Here is an 18,378-nt window from a genome sequence, read left to right on the forward strand (position 1 = left end):
TTGGTCAACTTATTTCTTTATTAATACTTTTCCCGGGATCCCTGGGTGGCGCAGCGGTTTAGCACCTGCCTTTGGCCCAGGGCGCGATCCTGGAGACCCGGGATCGAATCCCACGTCAGGCTCCCGGTGCATGGAGCCTGCTTCTCCCTCTGCCTGTGTCTCTGCCTCTCTCTCTCTCTGTGACTATCATAAATAAATAAATAAAAAAATAAAAAAAAAAACTTTTCCCATGAAATTCAAAATTATTCTTTTTGTGTAATCTCCCTTTTGTGCTTTCTGTTTATTTTGCCTTTATTTAAGGAAAAAATAAAGACCAAAGTTTCATCATTTACAAATGAGCTAAGATTATTTACAATCATGTTACTTTCTGTGCCTATTTCCAAATATTTTATTGTTGTTTTGAAAAATTAGGTAAGCAGTACTGTTTCTCAGGTACCCATGATCCTATCTTTTTTTTTTATTTATTTATGATAGTCACAGAGAGAGAGAGAGGCAGAGACACAGGCGGAGGGAGAAGCAGGCTCCATGCACCGGGAGCCTGATGTGGGATTCGATCCCGGGTCTCCAGGATCGTGCCCAGGGCCAAAGGCAGGCGCCAAACGGCTGCGCCACCCAGGGATCCCCCATGATCCTATCTTAATTGAGAACTCAATTCTCTTTTGACAACTCTTTTGATTTTGCCTTCTAAAGATCAGACCTAAATTTAGTAAAAAGTAAAAATTTCAGAATATCTTTTATACCTAAAACTATCTTTGAAATCTCTGAGAGGCTCTCTAGAAAAATCACAAAGATTTTTTCTTTCATCTTACAAAAGGAGATGTTAGAAATAATTAAGTTTGTTTGATATGTTACTATTATAAGAGTTTCATGTGAGGGGAATTGCCATCATATCTGAGAAGAGATGTGCTCAGCATGCCCTGGGTTAGATCTATATATGTCACATGTCACTATAAATATTTCATAAATTGTGTGCTTTATGGGATGTGTTTGGAGATTTGACAATGCCTTTGCTGTCCATAATATGTTTGCATCCTCAGGGGAAACACATCAAAACTTTTATGATATAGTTATATATTGTATCTGAATAGAGAATTTTACTTATCTTCTCTTCTGATATTATTGGTTACAGTATGAATTAAGTACAGCCATTAAGTATCTGTCATCTTTGTAAAGTTTCTGTTTTACTCTAATGGTTGCTTGAGGGCTCTCCTAAAAGCTACAGTAAATAGTTTGTGCCTGCCACAAAGATTCAGAATACTAGGGAAAAGGACTATCATAATACTCTGAACTATTGATATTTCAAAGAATAGTCTCTTGGGTACAGGCACCTGAGGTGACATAGCTTAGATAACTTTTATGTAGTACCAGTAGACTCTGCCAGGAATCCTAGAGCCCTTTAGAATAGAAGCAGATGGCTTCATGAAAGCGGACTGTTAACCCAGGATCTAGCAGAACAAGAATGACATAAAACTGAATGAAATAATAAGAATATTTTATTGTATTTATTTGGAATATTGTTGATTAATTTTAATATTCTATTGCTTTATGGCTCTAGATTTGTAGAACAAACTGATGGAGGCCTTTGTAGTTAATTGACACTTTTGCTGTTAAATAATCAGGGGAAGCCTATGAGAACAGCCTTTTTTTGTGATCAATAATGATCTCTTTGATTATTTTGATCATATGAGGTAGAAGGGGGACACTGTCAGGAAAAATTAAGAGACTTTCAAGTAGGCAAAAAAAAAAAAAAAAGAAATCACTGGCTGTCCAATCTAGTATCCTTCTCAGTTATCTGCACCTTTCATTGTCTTTGAGGTATTTTACAATTCTGTAGGTTGTAGAAAATTTATAGTAATGCATATAATTCTTTAGTTTTCAGAGCAAAAATTTTTGCTTGTTTACTTGAAACTGTCGGTGTTTTATAAAAAATAAACACTTTGTGGCAGAGGGAGGTGGAGATAGGAAAAGATTTTGAGGGAGACAACTATAGAAGGGCCATTAGTGCAGTAATAAAGAAGTCTAACATTGAGAAGTATTCTATCTTTACCATAGTTGAGCCACAATTGCCAAACCTATGTATGTTAGAAGCTTGTTGCCTTTTCAGAAGTATTGGAAGAGATAACTTTCAGGTATTGTCCCATAATTAAGCTCATTAGCAACTAAGATAAATTATACATGAAATACTCCCTGGAAGCAACAAATTTAACATTTAAGTATTCTTAACTTCAGGGTTTGCTCTTGTGTTATTCAGAGCACCACAGGCAGTTTAATGGTAATGAAAACAGACAGGCTGAAAATGACTTCTCGTAGCTCTACTATAAAGCAGATCTCAGCTCTGGGCTTTGTGATCTCAGAAGACGTCTGCAGCAATTTGCTCTACATAGGGCTAAGGACTTCTATGAGACTTTGAGGGAAGACTAGCCTAGCAATCTGTCGGCTATAAGGAGAATACTACCCACACTTCAAAACCTTCACTCCTGGATGTAATATGAAATGGACATTTTGGACTGAGATTCTCTATTTTTCTTCTATGGTTTTTGCCCGCTGAAGGGTTATTTTTAACACTCTAAACCTAGTTGTGAATGAAAGGTAGGCATTCGCTGTTCATACTACTAAATTCTGCCAAATAGGTTATAAATTTAGGCAGTTTAATAGCTATATAGGGCAGAGATCAAGAATAATCATATATGTGTATAAGATGCTCTTGGAAAAATCTCAATTTTGGTAAAAACTGCTATTATGACAATATCTTTGTAACTTTTCAGTTAGTCATTAATATGAAAAAAAGAAGAAATGGAAAGGGATTAAAGGCTGGAAAAATGGGATCCCTGGGTGGCGCAGCGGTTTGGCGCCTGCCTTTGGCCCAGGGCGCGATCCTGGAGACCCGGGATCAAATCCCACATCGGGCTCCCAGTGCATGGAGCCTGCTTCTCCCTCTGCCTGTGTCTCTGCCTCTCTCTCTCTGTGTGTGTGACTATCATAAATAAATAAAAATTTAAAAAATAAAAAAATAAAGGCTGGAAAATATTTTATGTTCTGAAATATTTTTGAACTAAAACATCAGGTTGGTTATTGTAGTAAAGTATATTTTGCTTTTATAATATTATTCAATGTACCCAATAATCATCATGAACCAACACATTTCATTAAGATACAAACTTAATGATACTGAGACACTGAAATTGTGATTTTTAAAGGACTAAGCATAAACTTTATGCAAATATATTTAGTCTTACAAAATCCTTTATACACTTATATATATGTTTGTGTTATATTGTCATCATTATTATGATTATGATCATTATTATTTGTCAAAAAGGGCAATGAAATGCCTAATCCTGTCTTTCTTCCCTGTAAGGGGCTAAGGGTTCTTTATTAGGTTCAGAATATGTGGTGGGGGAGGACAGGATCTTGGGTAAATATCATGCCCTAAATAAAGGATACCCTAATGTTTTCGTAGAGTAAGCAAAGAAGCAGAAGTCTTCAAGGGAACATGAAAATCATTTTGCAAGTTGCAGGATTCTCTAAGCTATTCCTGAGGTCAGCCCTCTGATCTACTCACACTGCATCCTTTTTAGAATGCCCAGAAATATCTGAAGCCCTACGGATTTTCAGATTTGTGCAGGTCTGGTTATAGATAACAGATATCTACCAGACTACAGTTAATCAAAGACATTACTGTGGATAAATTTTCATGAGCCCCATTTTTTCATACCTTTTCCCCCATGGATACACCCCCTGATGTGATGATGACATCAGCACGACTGATACCCTCATTCAGGGCATTGAGTAAGTCATCTGGGCTGGAAAAAAATAAAGACAAATTAATTATCCACTAGAAAAAATTTTTAGATATTTAAATGCCAACTTAAAACTAGACCATTTTATTCACTGAGTAGGCATTAACATGGGGTATAGCACTATATTCTGTATGAAGTGAGAATCAAAAAAGGTCCTGCCCAATGGAAGCATAACTGTTATTGCAGAGAAAGAACCTTATAAATATGGAAGTAGTGGCTACTGGTATTTTCATGGGGCTTTCCGTTCTAACAAGGCAGCATAATGAGGGAAGACATTGAGGTGCTGGTAGGTGTCTAACCAGCCCACTTTGCCTTGGATAATCCCAAATTTAGTATTGAAAGTCACATGTCCTAGGGAATCCCAGGCAAATGGAGATGGTTGGTGACCCTAGGTGTTGGGACAGGTCATGTAAGACTCTTTATAGGTATAGGGAATAGGACTTAAGTTAGGCCTTGAGAAATAGGCAAGACTTTTTCAGGGGGAAAGACTGAGAAAAAGCCTTGTAAACAAGAGGATCAGCCTGTGATGTAGCTTCAGTGTCTAGAGTGAAGAGAGAGGCTGAAAGGATAGGATGAATATTAGGGATTGAAATTAGGCAGATTCCTGATAATGAACTGAAAAGACCAGTTTATAGGCCCTTTGATTGCACAGGTCAAAGGCCAGGAAGAAGAGATGGAGCAAAATCAAGAGTCAATCTTGTGGATGTTAGAAGGGTTACAAAGGCATAACTTGAGATTGATGAATTGAGGAAAAAAACCAATGTGTCAGGCATGAGGGCTTATAGGGGGATAGAAGGCATAGGTTAGCTAAAAAGGACTTTGTAGTTACTATTTGAATTTCGTACAAAGGTACTGGTAATGTACACTGCACTTGCACTCCCCTTCAGATGACAGAAAGGGAGCCTTTTAAGGAATACCTATCTAGCCTACACCCTTGTTTTCTGAGAACTTCCTATGTGTGGGGAGGGGTGGTTGTGGACTTCTAACATGGACTTCTAACATGTACATCTAAAAAGGGAATAATCCTAGCTTCTGTTTTTCTAGTTCTTGTGTTTAGTCCCTCTAGAGGACTATTTGGCTCTTGGGTTCCATGAGATAACCCTATATCTTCCCATAAACCCCTCCTTTGCTTAAGCTAGCCTCAATGTTTTTTTGTAACTTGAAATCAAAGGCTATCTCAATGAGATAGCATACATTCCCCCAAATCACTCTTAGTGGTGAAGTTTTTTCATGTCCCTTTATCTTAATGCACTATTTAATGGGGGAGGGAGGGAGAGAGGAGAAGGGAAAGTGGGTGGAGGAGAAAAGATCTGTAACTAGGACATCATTTCCCTTTTTAACCAGGGATGACAGAGGTAAGGAGAGGACCTTGAGATTCATGTGAAAGGCTACCTTTGGCTCTGTAAGGCTCTAGAAGAGATAAGCTAGTTGGGAGATGACATAGTACAGAGATCGAGAGTACAAATTCTGAAGTCAGACTACCTGAAGTTAAATCCTGGTGCTACTATTTGCTAGATGTAGAACCCTGGACAAGTTGCTTAACTTCTCTTTGCCTAAGCTTTCCATCAATAGAGTAGAGATAATATAGGGTTGTTCTGAGCATTAAGTGACATAATACATATAAAACAGTTTGTGGAATAGTATATAGCACAAATTAAGTTTTAAAGAAAGGTTAGTTGTTATTACTGCTGTACAGAAGCTTATATAAACATACTTAACAACTTGGCAAACTTCATCTTTAACATGCTTAGTAGTTTTTATTTAGGAGAATATTCATGAGTAACACAGAAGAAAATCATAGATTGGGCCTTAGATACATTCAGAACTGTATGTGAAAGTCCAAATGGCTCAATAGCAAGCTAAACCTGGTTCCAGACTAATAGTTTCATTTACTAGTTGGTTATCTCACTGGATCTGGATAAAATTCTCCTTTTCAAGCACTGGCCTGTCTGTAAGTATACCGGGGGTTGTTTGGCTCTGAGGAGCAAGCTCCCAAGAAGACCCACACGTAGAAGTCTGAAAACTGGCTCACATGGGCTTCAAACTACAAACATAGGAACTCTTTAAAATCATCCACTTAATTGCTTATGCAGCTAAAAAGGAACCCAGGTATTTAATAAAGATAGGATCTATGTGTAAAACATAAAACAAAACAAAACAACTTAAAAAATCCCTTTCAAAGTTAAACTGGTTGAGCAAACATTTTAGAAGAATTATATTCAGTAATGGGTGTTTTTAAAGTATTTTGAATTAAGTATTTTGTATAGATTCTTCATTAATCTTTTTCATTTTGCATTAGTGAAAAAGATAGCAACTTATTCCGTTGTGTTGAAATACTATAAGATATGCATAATCACTGCATGTTGAGAGCTCAGGGCCTCTTGCCTTGCTGGATATTATTATTAATCAGGCTGAGCCAAATAGCTGGCCAATGGAATAAATGGAAAAATACAAACGTAGGATAATGTGGAACGTAGTTTGGGTGAATGGACAGTGAATATTATTAACAAAATATAATTTTGTATTAGTACAAAGAGACATTAGCTAATTTCACCAATTTCACAATATGTAACTCATATCATGTCAACTCTAGAGGATTATGGTAAAGTGACATAGCAGTAGTGACATACACATCTTCATGTTATTAATCTTTGTAGGTGGATAAAGGTCCTGGGAGACGCCAGCTGATGATGCAAATAAACATACATTTCAGTGATACTTTTTCCTATTCATTGTTTCTACATTATCTTGGGAAGATGTTTTTTCCCTATTTTATAAAACTGCAGAGACATCAGCTCTCCATATGAACTTTTATAACTTACAGAAATAAACTAAAAGGGATTTTATGCCTTTTAGTATTCAAATAATATTTTCAATGTTGCTTTTACTCTGTGTCTGGTGTATTCACAAAATCACTGAATCTCAAAGTTGGAAAGGCTTTTTTGGGGGTATTGTGTTGTGTTGGGTATCACAGCTGGGTGCATTCTTTGGTCCTTCTCTATCTCCTTCTGCCTCTCTCCTTGACTTTACTTTCTGTTGCATATTTCTGGTCTCTGGGATCTAGTTAGAAATCATGGCTTAGTAGAGGGTCAGGTACAAATGTATGACAACAGTGAAAGGATCTATAACTTCATTTATATTGCATACTATAACTATACTGCTTCACAATAAGTCTGTGAGGTAGATTGAACAGGTAATATGCTTGTTTTATAGAAAAAAGCTGTTAGAGTAAAGGAATATTTTATTTATTTTTTAAATGGGCTCCATGCCCAGCAACTGGAGATCAAGACCTGAGCTGAGATCAAGAGTCAGATGCTTAACCAGCTGAGTTAAGTTTTAAAAAGTTGTGTTTTAAAGGTGAGGTAGAGCAATAAGTGGCAGAGCTAGAACCAGAGCCTCTGATTCTCATTAAGTGTTTATTCCATCCAACTGACTAATCAGCCTGATTGTCTAGTTTTTTCAGGAGTATGACATGTCATATAAGGAAAAGTCTCATGAGAATGGGCCCTTGTGCAAAAATATCAAATAGAGGATGTTAAGGCAAAAAGTGAGAATCTATTTATGTTGACTAGGAAAGTGTATGTGTGGACATGTTAGTATAATTCTGGGGAATGAAACAAATGTGATTCTGAAACCTATATTCAGATGGAAACTAAATAAGATTTTGATTAAACATAACTTTAGGGCTTATTTACAAGTCATAAATTTGCTTTTTTATGATTCATATTATATTTCAAATGACAAAAATATTTCCAACATAACAGAATAGTATAACAGCCATGTATACATCTTTCAGATTTGATGAACACTAATATTTCCCCATATTTACTTCATATTCCCTCTCCCCTCCTTTGTTTACTTTAAAGAAATAAAACAAGTTTGCTTTATAAAACAAAGCAATTACTCTGAATAATGATAAAGGAATAGATAGCAAGGATTATAATTGTGGATATTACAGAATTCATGATTTTCTCAGTTTTGTTAAATAGAACATGGTATACTAATCTTCTCAAAGATGGGAGAGTAAAACTAAAACATTATGATCTGATCTTTTATTACATATGACCTTATGTATATTACATATCTTTTTACATTACTTTGTATATATTAGATCATTAGATATTTAAGAAATAAAAGTAATGACAATAATACGCACATTTTAAAAGAACAATACATTTTCACAGGTATGTTTTCACAACTCTATGGGGTAGGCAGGGCAAGAAAGGGCACTGAGGTTCACAGAGTTAGTGAAAGGTTCAAGGTTACCTCCTGTTCACTTTACTATTCTTTGAAACTACTGTAATATTCACATAGTGAAAGATACTTTGTTATACACAGGATGCTTTCAGATAAAAGCTGTTTATCATTTTTTATCTAAATATATAAATCTTTTTGGTGGCTGCTAAATAGGAATCATAAAAACTTGACATTTTGTACTTTTCAAGTTTGAACTATCTTCTCACCATTACCACTGAGGGGATACTGGATTAAGATGCCAGTAGCTTCCCTTTTCTCAAAGAGCAGCACATCTTAAAGAGATAATTCTTCCTTCATTAACAATTGCAGTTTTAATTAGATTTGAATGATTAACCATTTCTTTAAAGATAACTGAATACTAGCATTAGTCTTAATTTACTAGCACTTTTATCCCTTTTCACTTAAATTATTAAGTACCTACACATCATTCTCTTAGAGTACCAATATTATATAAAACCATTTTACAAGAGAGCTGATTTAGTACAAAATGTTAAAAATTTAAGGACTAGGTGACAGAAAATAGAACTATTACTTGAAGCCCTGAATGTCACAAAGTCTAGAACCCGTTTTGTCTCTACTGCTAACTGAGATGACTCTGAAAAGCAAACATCACTTTTTGGGGGCTCATTATCCTTATCTGTATAATAAGAACATTTGGACAAATGTTCTTTCTAGCTCTAACATTCACTGATTTGAACCACTTGAAGTGAGTGGAATCCACTTTAAGCACAAAGGTATCATTCTTTCCTTCCTTTCTCTCTCTCTTTCTTTCTTTTTTGTATTTTAATGGAACACTGGCAGCTTGCTGCTGGTGTGTTCCAGTTCATGAGTTGTGACTTCTGTGCCTTTTACCATTTGTGGTCCTTTTTTCCACTACAACTATGTTAACATCAGGGCCACAGTACCCTAGCAGCTTCCTGAGGGCTGAGAATAAATAGAACTCTCAGCAGGCAAAGGAAAATACCAGCAATCTAAGAAGCCAGCAGGTGGAGGGTAGAAGAAGAAGCACAATTTAAGATAGCTTCGACTGAAACTGCTGGGGGAAATAATTTCAGCAACAATAACAACAAACAGTTAAAGCACTAATGGAGACAGGCTTATAATGTTAAAAGAATGTTCTATGAAAAACATGATTTTCAAGTTTAAAAATTTAGCAGATGAAGGTGAATATAGTGCCTAATACAAACCCAATTAATGGCCTGAAAGACTAAGTGGTAGAAATATCTCAAAGGAATGGGGGCACCTGGATACTTCAGTCAATTAAACATCCAACTCTATTTTGGCTCAGGTCATGATCTCAGAGTCATGAAATTGAGCCCCTAGTCTGGCTCTGTGCCCCTCAGGGAATCTGCTGGAGATAGGGGAAGATGGAAAGGAGAGGAAGCACTTTTGAAATACATTTACAAACACATGTATAAAACTATACAGCTAAATCTAAATGAACAATGATCAGATAAACTGGGAAATTACAATGTATGTACTAAAAATGGATTTCCCCAAAGTTGTAGAAGCACACTGTAAAAGAGAACTTAATAGTAGTTTAGAATTCAAAGCATTTTCTCAGCAATATCTAGAAGCTTAGGGATTGGAGGAGATGGAGAAAGTGAAAGTTCACTGGTATAGGGACACATAGAGGAAATAGGAATGCCTTGGAGGAGGGATATAGTTAACATATTTTAAAAAATATAATGGTGGAAAGAATAGTGGAGAAGTGTATATTTGATTATGAATATATGAAATTAGAAGGAAAGTATAAGGAGAATGATAAAGCATAGCACACCTTCCAAAATAGTAAGGGGGCAAAAGGAAACAAATAGTACCTGGATCAAACCAACAACAGGAAAAAGGACAAGGAGGAAATAACAAAATTGAATACATTGCAAAAATAAGATGGAAGAAAAACATTAAGGGAATAATTTATAGCAAACTTCATGGTACAGCAAAATAAACTTTATTTATTTATTTATTTTTAATTTTTATTTATTTATGATAGTCACAGAGAGAGAGAGAGAGGCACAGAGACACAGGCAGAGGGAGAAGCAGGCTCCATGCACCGGGAGCCTGATGTGGGATTCGATCCCGGGTCTCCAGGATCGCGCCCTGGGCCAAAGGCAGGCGCCAAACCGCTGCGCCACCCAGGGATCCCAGCAAAATAAACTTTATATCAGGATCAGTGTTATAGTAATTTAAGGTTGGTGCAAAATTGAGGCTTTTTTTTTTTTAAAGCTCAAATTTCATTTGAATGTCATTCACAAAGGATACACTAAAAAATGAAAGACTGAAAAACACTGATAGGGCAAAAAGACACCAGCCAAGTGTAAATAAGCAAAAAATCAGGACTGGAATATTAATGTCAAAGTGGAATTTAAGTTAAAAGAACTAAAAAGGATAAAGAGAGGCAACAAATTGTGATAAAAGGCAAATTTGTAAATTTGATATAATGTATGGCTCTCTCAGAAGACAAGGTATCATTTTATCTAGGCTTCTTGATTGCCCTGCCAAATCCCTGCACATCGTAGGCACTCAATAAATAAACTGAATTAACCCTGGCCTCAACTCAATCTACAGTAGCTTTGGGAATAGAGAGTGTACCACTATTACAACTATAATGTAATATAATAATATTGTCTGCAGATGGAAGATACTACTTAGCATTTATATAATCATAAATAGTACTTTCTTTGAAAGGTTGTCACATAGAAGAGGGAGTAAATTTACTTGGTATTGGTCCAGAGGGCAGAATTAGGGCTAATGGATGGAAGAAACAGGGATAAAGACTTTGGCTCAGTGTAATGCAAAATCATCCTCACCACAACAGCCATTCAACAATAGAATGAGCTGCCTCACAATGCAAATAAGATCTTTCTCACTAAAAGCATCAAACAAAAACCTGATGGCTAGCTGTTAGAAATTTCTCCAATTCCTCCACTGTGTGAAAGACTGGATTTAGCTAACATCAGAAGTTCCTTTCAATTTTAAGATACTGCAATCCTATGGAAATAACTGAAATTAATGTTATTTTCTTTTCACATATAGACTGAAGCAGAGAGGGAGAAACTGACTACAGCACTGAAATATAATACTCATCTTGCAGATCAGACTTTTCTTTCTCTCACTTTCTGAACATTAGGAATATATGACTATTTGACTTGAGTAAAAAAACCAAAACCTAATCAAACCAAACCAAACCAAACCAAAACCAGGCACTTTTCCTCCCAAAGCTATGACATTCACTTTCAGCTTGGGAAATGGCTACCAATAATAATAACTGTACTCTCCCTGGAATTCTAACTTAACTGTAATTTAATTGGACATCAAAGAAGCCTAAACTCAACAGAAAGTAGATAAAAGAGCAAGGTAAAGCATATCTCAAAATAAATCTCAGAGAATTCAAGAGAAGTATTCATGAGAAGCTTTCTCAATACTTTATATACTTCAATTTTCATGAAAGTAGAATAACTCTAGAAGGTATGATATCTTTTGACTATAACATCTTTTCAGATTTCAGAGGGCTTTGGGAGCCCACCTTCAGTTCAGACTTTTTTGTTTTTTAAAGTTTGTGTTGGCCTTAAATTATAATCTTGACTGTGACATAATTTTTTTCCCTTTATCAGGAGGTCTACTATAAAATTCAAAACCAAGACAGAGCCTTTACCCAAGTTTAGATTTTATGGATTTCAGACACAGCATTCAGAATGCAAATGCAGTTTTATTTTAAAATATTTAATATAAACACACAGATGGACAACAGCTGCTAATTAGTTTCCTGTTTCATCTGTTACACCAACTGTGAGCTGTATCATTTTAAGATGAGTGAAGATGACAGTGGGAAAGTGAGAAAAATTCTAGGATTTGGAGATTAAGGAATAATGCCAGTTGATCATACCAAGAGAACAACAACAACAACAACAACAAACAACAAAAACCCCAGTTCTGGACATACACCAGTCATATACTAATTTCATCAGAGGTCAAGGATACATTCCTCAACTACACGTGTTTTCTGGGCATCTATTTCATGTACTGAATTAAACTCCATACTACATTTAAGCCATCACATAGTCCTTTGGTTCCACTGGGTGTTCAGGCACTATAAAGTCATGGAAAGACAGAGGAAAGCATGGTCCCTGTCTTTAAGTTTATAAGCTAGTGCAGAAAATATATGACAAAAATATAGGAAAATGAATGAAATAAGCAATGAAATTAATATACTGGTTGAATTCAAATACATTAATTAAAATGAAAATATATATAAAAGTAAAATGTATAAATGTTGAGTGGGGCAGAATGATCAGAATTGGCATGGGAAAATCACAAAAGGCTTTCTGGAGGAGATTACTTTCTAAGTAGGAAAACAATTTCTAAAAGTACAGTAATACCTAGAGGTCATTTTAAGAAGAATGAGTAACATTAACTGTAATAACTCTTAAGGGTGAGAAAGGCAAGTGTAATAGCCACCAAGAAATTCTGTTCCTGAGAGTGGGAAGAATCTCTTGTCAAACACATTTGGGAAGTAGAATATTTTTGCTTGGCCAACAGAAAACGAGAGATTTCTCTTAATAAATAAATCTATTTAGAAATCTATCAGAAAATAAATCTATTAGTTGACTCAAAAATTAAAACTTTACATTTTGAGCAGAAAAGTGTTTATTTCATAAGAGAAGAAAGGCAGTTTATAAAGATGACAAGAACTAATTAAATTTGGATCTAAATTTAGATCCCTGACAGTTAGAAATTTCTGCTTTTAGAACATTAGGTAAATACTAAGATGTTAGGATATGTTCAGTGCACATACTGGAACATGTAAAACACTGGGCTTTGCCCGAATAATCACTAGACTGTGAAGTCTACCTTGATAAACCCCTTTTAAATGTGCCGGTCTTATAGAATTCAGTTTGCTATCTCAGTGCTTACTCCCTTTCTGTTTCATGCTTTAATGTGAAAAGGCAGCTTCACAAATTGGCAGCAACAGAAGTAGGCAATTCAAATCCAAAACACCAATCTGTGACACAGCCAAGCAAGCCCAGTATGATTTGAGTGGGGCAGGCTCTGTGATGGCAATTTTCCAGAAGGGGGAACTCTTTCCATAATTATGGGAATTTCTCAGCCCTTCAGGCCTTGCAAGGCTAGAAGGTCTAAGTCAGCAGTTGGAAGCAAAATTACCAAGCTGTTTTAAAACTGATGTAAAAATATAAACAGCTCGATAGTTAAAATCAGTTTTAGACATGATATAAATTCAATTAATGCGGAACTTTAAGAAATCTTCCCTAAGTGGATTCTGTGTGTTTGGATCATGATTACTGCCTATTATACTTAAGAGGTAAATATATAACATTATCTATTTAAGCCTGAGGGAGCAGCTCCCCAACTTTTTAAATTAGAGGCTTCATAAATCCATTTGGAATGCTACTCCCTCTACCATTTTATGTTTTTCTTCAGAAATATAAAACGAATTATCTCAGCCATAAAGCTTTATGTTGTGCCCTTTTGGGGATGTGTCTCAGTCACTAATGCAATTCTGTTGTTAGTGCCATACTTTCTGGTCTGTCCCTATGGCTAAGGTTTTTGGACTCACTGTGAAGGGACCCTATAAGATTCTTCTGGACAGTTGTCTATTTTCTAGGTTCCATGGAAAGAGGGTGGTATAGAAAAAAATGGTAAGGCTATCTAATCTAGGAGATATATCCCTATTAAGTACCATGCATAAAAGGTTACCAAAATACACCTTCAACATCCTAGCCTTCATTGAGCTTATGGGCTGGTAGGAAAGAAAACAACCTTGACTTAGTAGAAACAAATCCTTTTTCCTCCCTGTTTATTTTTTTATTTTTTTTTAAATTTTTTATTTATTTATGATAGTCACAGAGAGAGAGAGAGAGAGAGAGAGGCAGAGACACAGGCGGAGGGAGAAGCAGGCTCCATGCACCCGGAGCCTGATGTGGGATTCGATCCCGAGTCTCCAGGATCGCGCCCTGGGCCAAAGGCAGGCGCCAAACCGCTGCGCCACCCAGGGATCCCCTCCTCCCTGTTTATTTATTTTTTTCTCCTCCCTGTTTAAATAACAAAAATAGCAATTTCTCTAAGAAATTTTATCAGGAAAGAGAGGAAAGGGCAAAGAAAAAAAAAAAAAAAAAGAAAAATAGAGAAGAAGCTATGTGCTCAAATCATGACTATTTTAACCAAGTCTGGCCATGATTATCTTGGCTGGAACTTAGAGTATACTCTACTCATTTACCTACCCAAACTTCCTCATTTACTATAGACTCTTCCCCATATTATGGAAACAGTAGTAGCTCATGCTGCCTAGGAAGACAAAAGGAGACTTACAGGTTATTTAACCAGCCATGGAGAAAGGAATACTAGGGCATCTACTATTCCATATTCAAGGTGGAAATAGGATGGTGCTTAGAAGGAGTGTATCCCTATAAACTCACACCAATTTGTGCCAATTAGAAATCTCCAGATTTGACCAGTTTCATATTCAGGTCAGACCCAGTTCTCTCTCTTTTTCTGTTACCCCCTGACATTTACTAAATAGCTACCATGTGCTGACACTCACTGTTCTAATTGCTGAGGATACAACTTGTTTGAAAAATTGTTTTACATGCCTACCAACAGTTGAGGACAGCAGTTATTTTATTTACCACTTCACCTCTGCTATCAACATAGCTTTGTATATGTCAGACGCTCAACAAATGGTCATAAAATGGATAAAATAAAAATTTAAAGATACTTCAAATAATTATGGGTATATGCCAAGATTTAGTTATACAGGTGTCCATTGTATAATTAAGAAAGGTTAGGTACAACCTAATATCTGACAACAAAGGACTGTATAAATAAATAACATTAAACTTTATACTGAGAATAATATATAGGCATTTAAATGATATTGCAGAGGACTATGTAATAATATAGACAGATATTTATGATATACTGAGTGAAAAAGAAAAGTTAAAATAAGACTATAATTCCTCTGTTTTCATATACTCCCACACATATGAACTGTACACACAGAGAATTGAAGAATGCAAGAAGAGTAATACTGGGTAATGGGATTAGGTATCAATTTCCTTTCCTTGCTTTTTTTGGTGAACGTATATTCTCTAAATTTTCTTCGTTAAACATTCATTTGTTCTAAGATTAAAAAGTTAAATTAAAAATGTACACTAGAACATTTAGAACAATGGCCCAAGTGCATAACAGAACTGGGCCAGGAATAGAAGATGATTATGTTTTCTCCAATCTAAAATCTTTCAAAGTCTTACCATGAATTACTCTGCAAACAGTATTAAAAGATACCACGTAGTCAGTACAAAGCTGACAACTTCAGGTAAGTCTTTTTTGCACAGCTGATTTGTAACTCACAGGTTATGTTCCCAGAGTCTCTACATAAAATTGGTTGTATGGAACTTAGAACAAATTTCTAAATAAACATCTATAAGTACTATAGATGGTGGGTATGATTTGAGGGTAAACAAACCAACCTTAATTTAGCTCATAATGTTATTAGTATACTGCTGAATTACTCTTAGTACTAGCCTAAATTATGGAAGCAAGATGGAAGACTGAAGAAAGACTGCTGTAAAGCATTTTCTTATGAAATCTTCCTACCTACCTTTCTTTAGTCTTTTCCTGCTGTCAAATGTACTTCTTGCTAGACCCCCAGTATCTTGCTATGCTAAGAATCTGATGTGGTCATGCTTAGTTAAGAGTTTGCCCTCTGTCAAAGAACTTCAAGTTCTAAGTGATTTGCTTCTGTTCATTCAGGACAGTGGATTTACCCAGATGTTGGATGTCTGGTTTAAACTCATGTACATTAATATGCAAACAACTCTTTCTCAGGTAAAATGCTCTTTAACACAGTTGGATCTTTAAATATTAGATTATTGGAAAATATAGCAAAGTGAATAGAACAAATTTAGCTAGTGTATGGGTTATCTGGGCTTAATAAAACATGTCTCCTCAATAGGCTGAATCTTTAGGGTTGGGGAACAAGGAGATTAATTGTACCACTAAACTGTTCTCGTTCTTCCATGCCTTTCACCCTTTCACTTCTCAAAATGCTTTTTTCCCCTTCCCTTCTCTTAAGGTAGTGACAGAGGAGCTTTATATGGTGAGTAGGAAAAGGTAATAATAGGGGTGACCATTTGTGAATCTAAGTCATTCGTAAGTTGAGTAATATAGGCCTGACTACCAAATTGTCATATATTCACATTGTGTGCATGCTCTCTTCCCATCTTTTCCTCTCTCCTTCATCCTCCCACTCCTGTTGAAGATATGGTGAACTTGGTATAACTAATTACCCAAAAGTAATAAATGCTGCAAAAGCAGCCCCAGCAGCTGTGGGAAGAAAGGTAAAGGAAAAGATTATAAAAGGAAGACCATAATAAATCCTCCTGCCATTTTTCCCATGTCTAAAATCTATGTATCACCTAAAGATTTGGATTTTGTCATTCAAGTCCTTATAGCTAATTACAGAGTCAATATGTAATTCACAATTTAAACTAAATTTTCCTCTCTAGCTTTTGAAATGTTCATAGCTACTATTTACTAAGGGGTTTTATTTATTATAAATGGAGGCAGACTATTTAGTTTAACCTTAATATTAATGAAATGTGGATGATAACTCCAGTTAAAAGGGTAATAGGATGGTAGAGCAAAAGAAGGGACCTTGACGTTAAGACAGGCCTGGGTTGAACTTACTCTGCCTATTACTAGCTGTATGACTTTGAATGGGTTGATTTTTTTAAGCTTCAGTATTATTATCTCCAAAATGGGGATAGCCAGCTCTGTATTTCAAGAGACTTAAATAGGATACATACATGAAAGAATGTACTTAGTGATATACACACACACACACACACACACACACATATATATGTAATGGGTAATATGTATGTATGTAATATATGTATATATGTGTATATATTACAAATATAATAAATATGTAATACATATATTGGTTAATATATATAGGATAATATGTAATATATATCTATATATGTAATGGATAATATGTAATACGTATATATGTGTATATATATACATATGTAATGGGTACTCAGTAAAGACTGACATGTTTGCAGTAAGGAGACTAGAGATTGGCTAGGGAGGACGGAGAAGGAGTGGATCAGAATTGAAAACTTTCCTAGTACTCATAACTGTCTTTTTAATCTCTGTAGTATCAAAGACTGGTACAATGCCTAATAACTAATAACTGTCTTTTTAATCTCTGTAGTATCAAAGACTGGTACAATGCCTGACAGAGCATAATCCCTTGTAAAACTTTGTTGAATTATTAGAGTCTGATTATCCATATATAATATAATCTCAATTCTCCCACAGGTACAGAATATGCACTTTAGAAAGGTAGCGGAATAGAGGGTGAGTTAGAGGGGAATAAGACTTGCGGTATGGAGACCAGTTAAGATACTAGTGTCATATGTCTACGCAAAAATAAATGGAACCCTGAAATAAACCAGGATGGTAGGAAAGAAGATATGGGAATGTAGAGAAGAAACACTAAGGAGGGAAAGTCTATATGACTCAAGTATAGGGTGAGTGAAAGAGAGGGGCTGTGATGACTCTTGTTCAGGTTTCTTCCGGCTTGGGTGACTGGCTTGTGGCAGTCACTGAGACAAAAGAATGAAAGGAAACGGAACAGGGAGGTAGTGGGGAGGGGCAGTGAGAGAGATGGGGCATGGTGAACTTAGTTTTGGACAAGTTGAGTTTGCAGCATCTATTGAACTTAAAAGAAAATGCACTTAGTAAGGAGGTTGATCTAGGCATGAGCTCAAAACAGAGATAAGATTTGGGAGTCATTAGCATAAGGAATTAGAAGGACAGAAAGCCAAGAGTGAGCCATGGGGACCCCAAATTTAGGGAAGGAGCACAGGAAGAAGAGTACAAAAACCAAGAAAGGATAGACTACAAATGGAGCATGAAGAAATGGAAATCATGTATTGCTAGAGAGGGATGTAAAATTGTAGTAGAGAGACCAAATAGTGGATTTTGTAGGTATTTTATTTGTGTTGATGAGGTTTTGTGATCCAGATGAAGAGAAATCAACTCTTCTGTGTAATAGCCTTTACAATGTATTTGACTTAATCTCTTTTTAAAAAACTCTACTCCCACATGTGAGTTTAATCTCTGGAACTTTCCAAAACATTTTTATTACTAGTCTATAATTTCTGGTACATTTTAGCACATATAATTGCAAAGGCATGACCTAATGTCTGCTTCTGCTTTGTATCTTCAATAGCCTTCGTGTTAAAATCCATAGTAGATGAATGATTAAATTGACAAAATCCTTATTATT

The 18,378-nt window shown here is 35.7% G+C and overlaps 1 protein-coding gene across 13 annotated transcripts in view; it reads right to left on the reverse strand.

Moving 5' to 3' along the window:
• GPHN (gephyrin) overlaps positions 1-18,378 on the reverse strand; it is a 627,564-nt gene that overhangs the window by 33,097 nt on the left and 576,089 nt on the right. For all 13 annotated transcript variants that reach the window (XM_041759177.1, XM_041759184.1, XM_041759182.1 and 10 more), the window contains one exon: positions 3,716-3,803. In XM_041759177.1, coding sequence (XP_041615111.1) covers positions 3,716-3,803 — 88 coding nt within the window. The remainder of the gene's footprint in view (positions 1-3,715; positions 3,804-18,378) is intronic.

The sequence above is a fragment of the Vulpes lagopus genome, chromosome 6 (assembly GCF_018345385.1).
Source record: "Vulpes lagopus strain Blue_001 chromosome 6, ASM1834538v1, whole genome shotgun sequence".
Lineage (NCBI taxonomy): Eukaryota > Metazoa > Chordata > Mammalia > Carnivora > Canidae > Vulpes > Vulpes lagopus.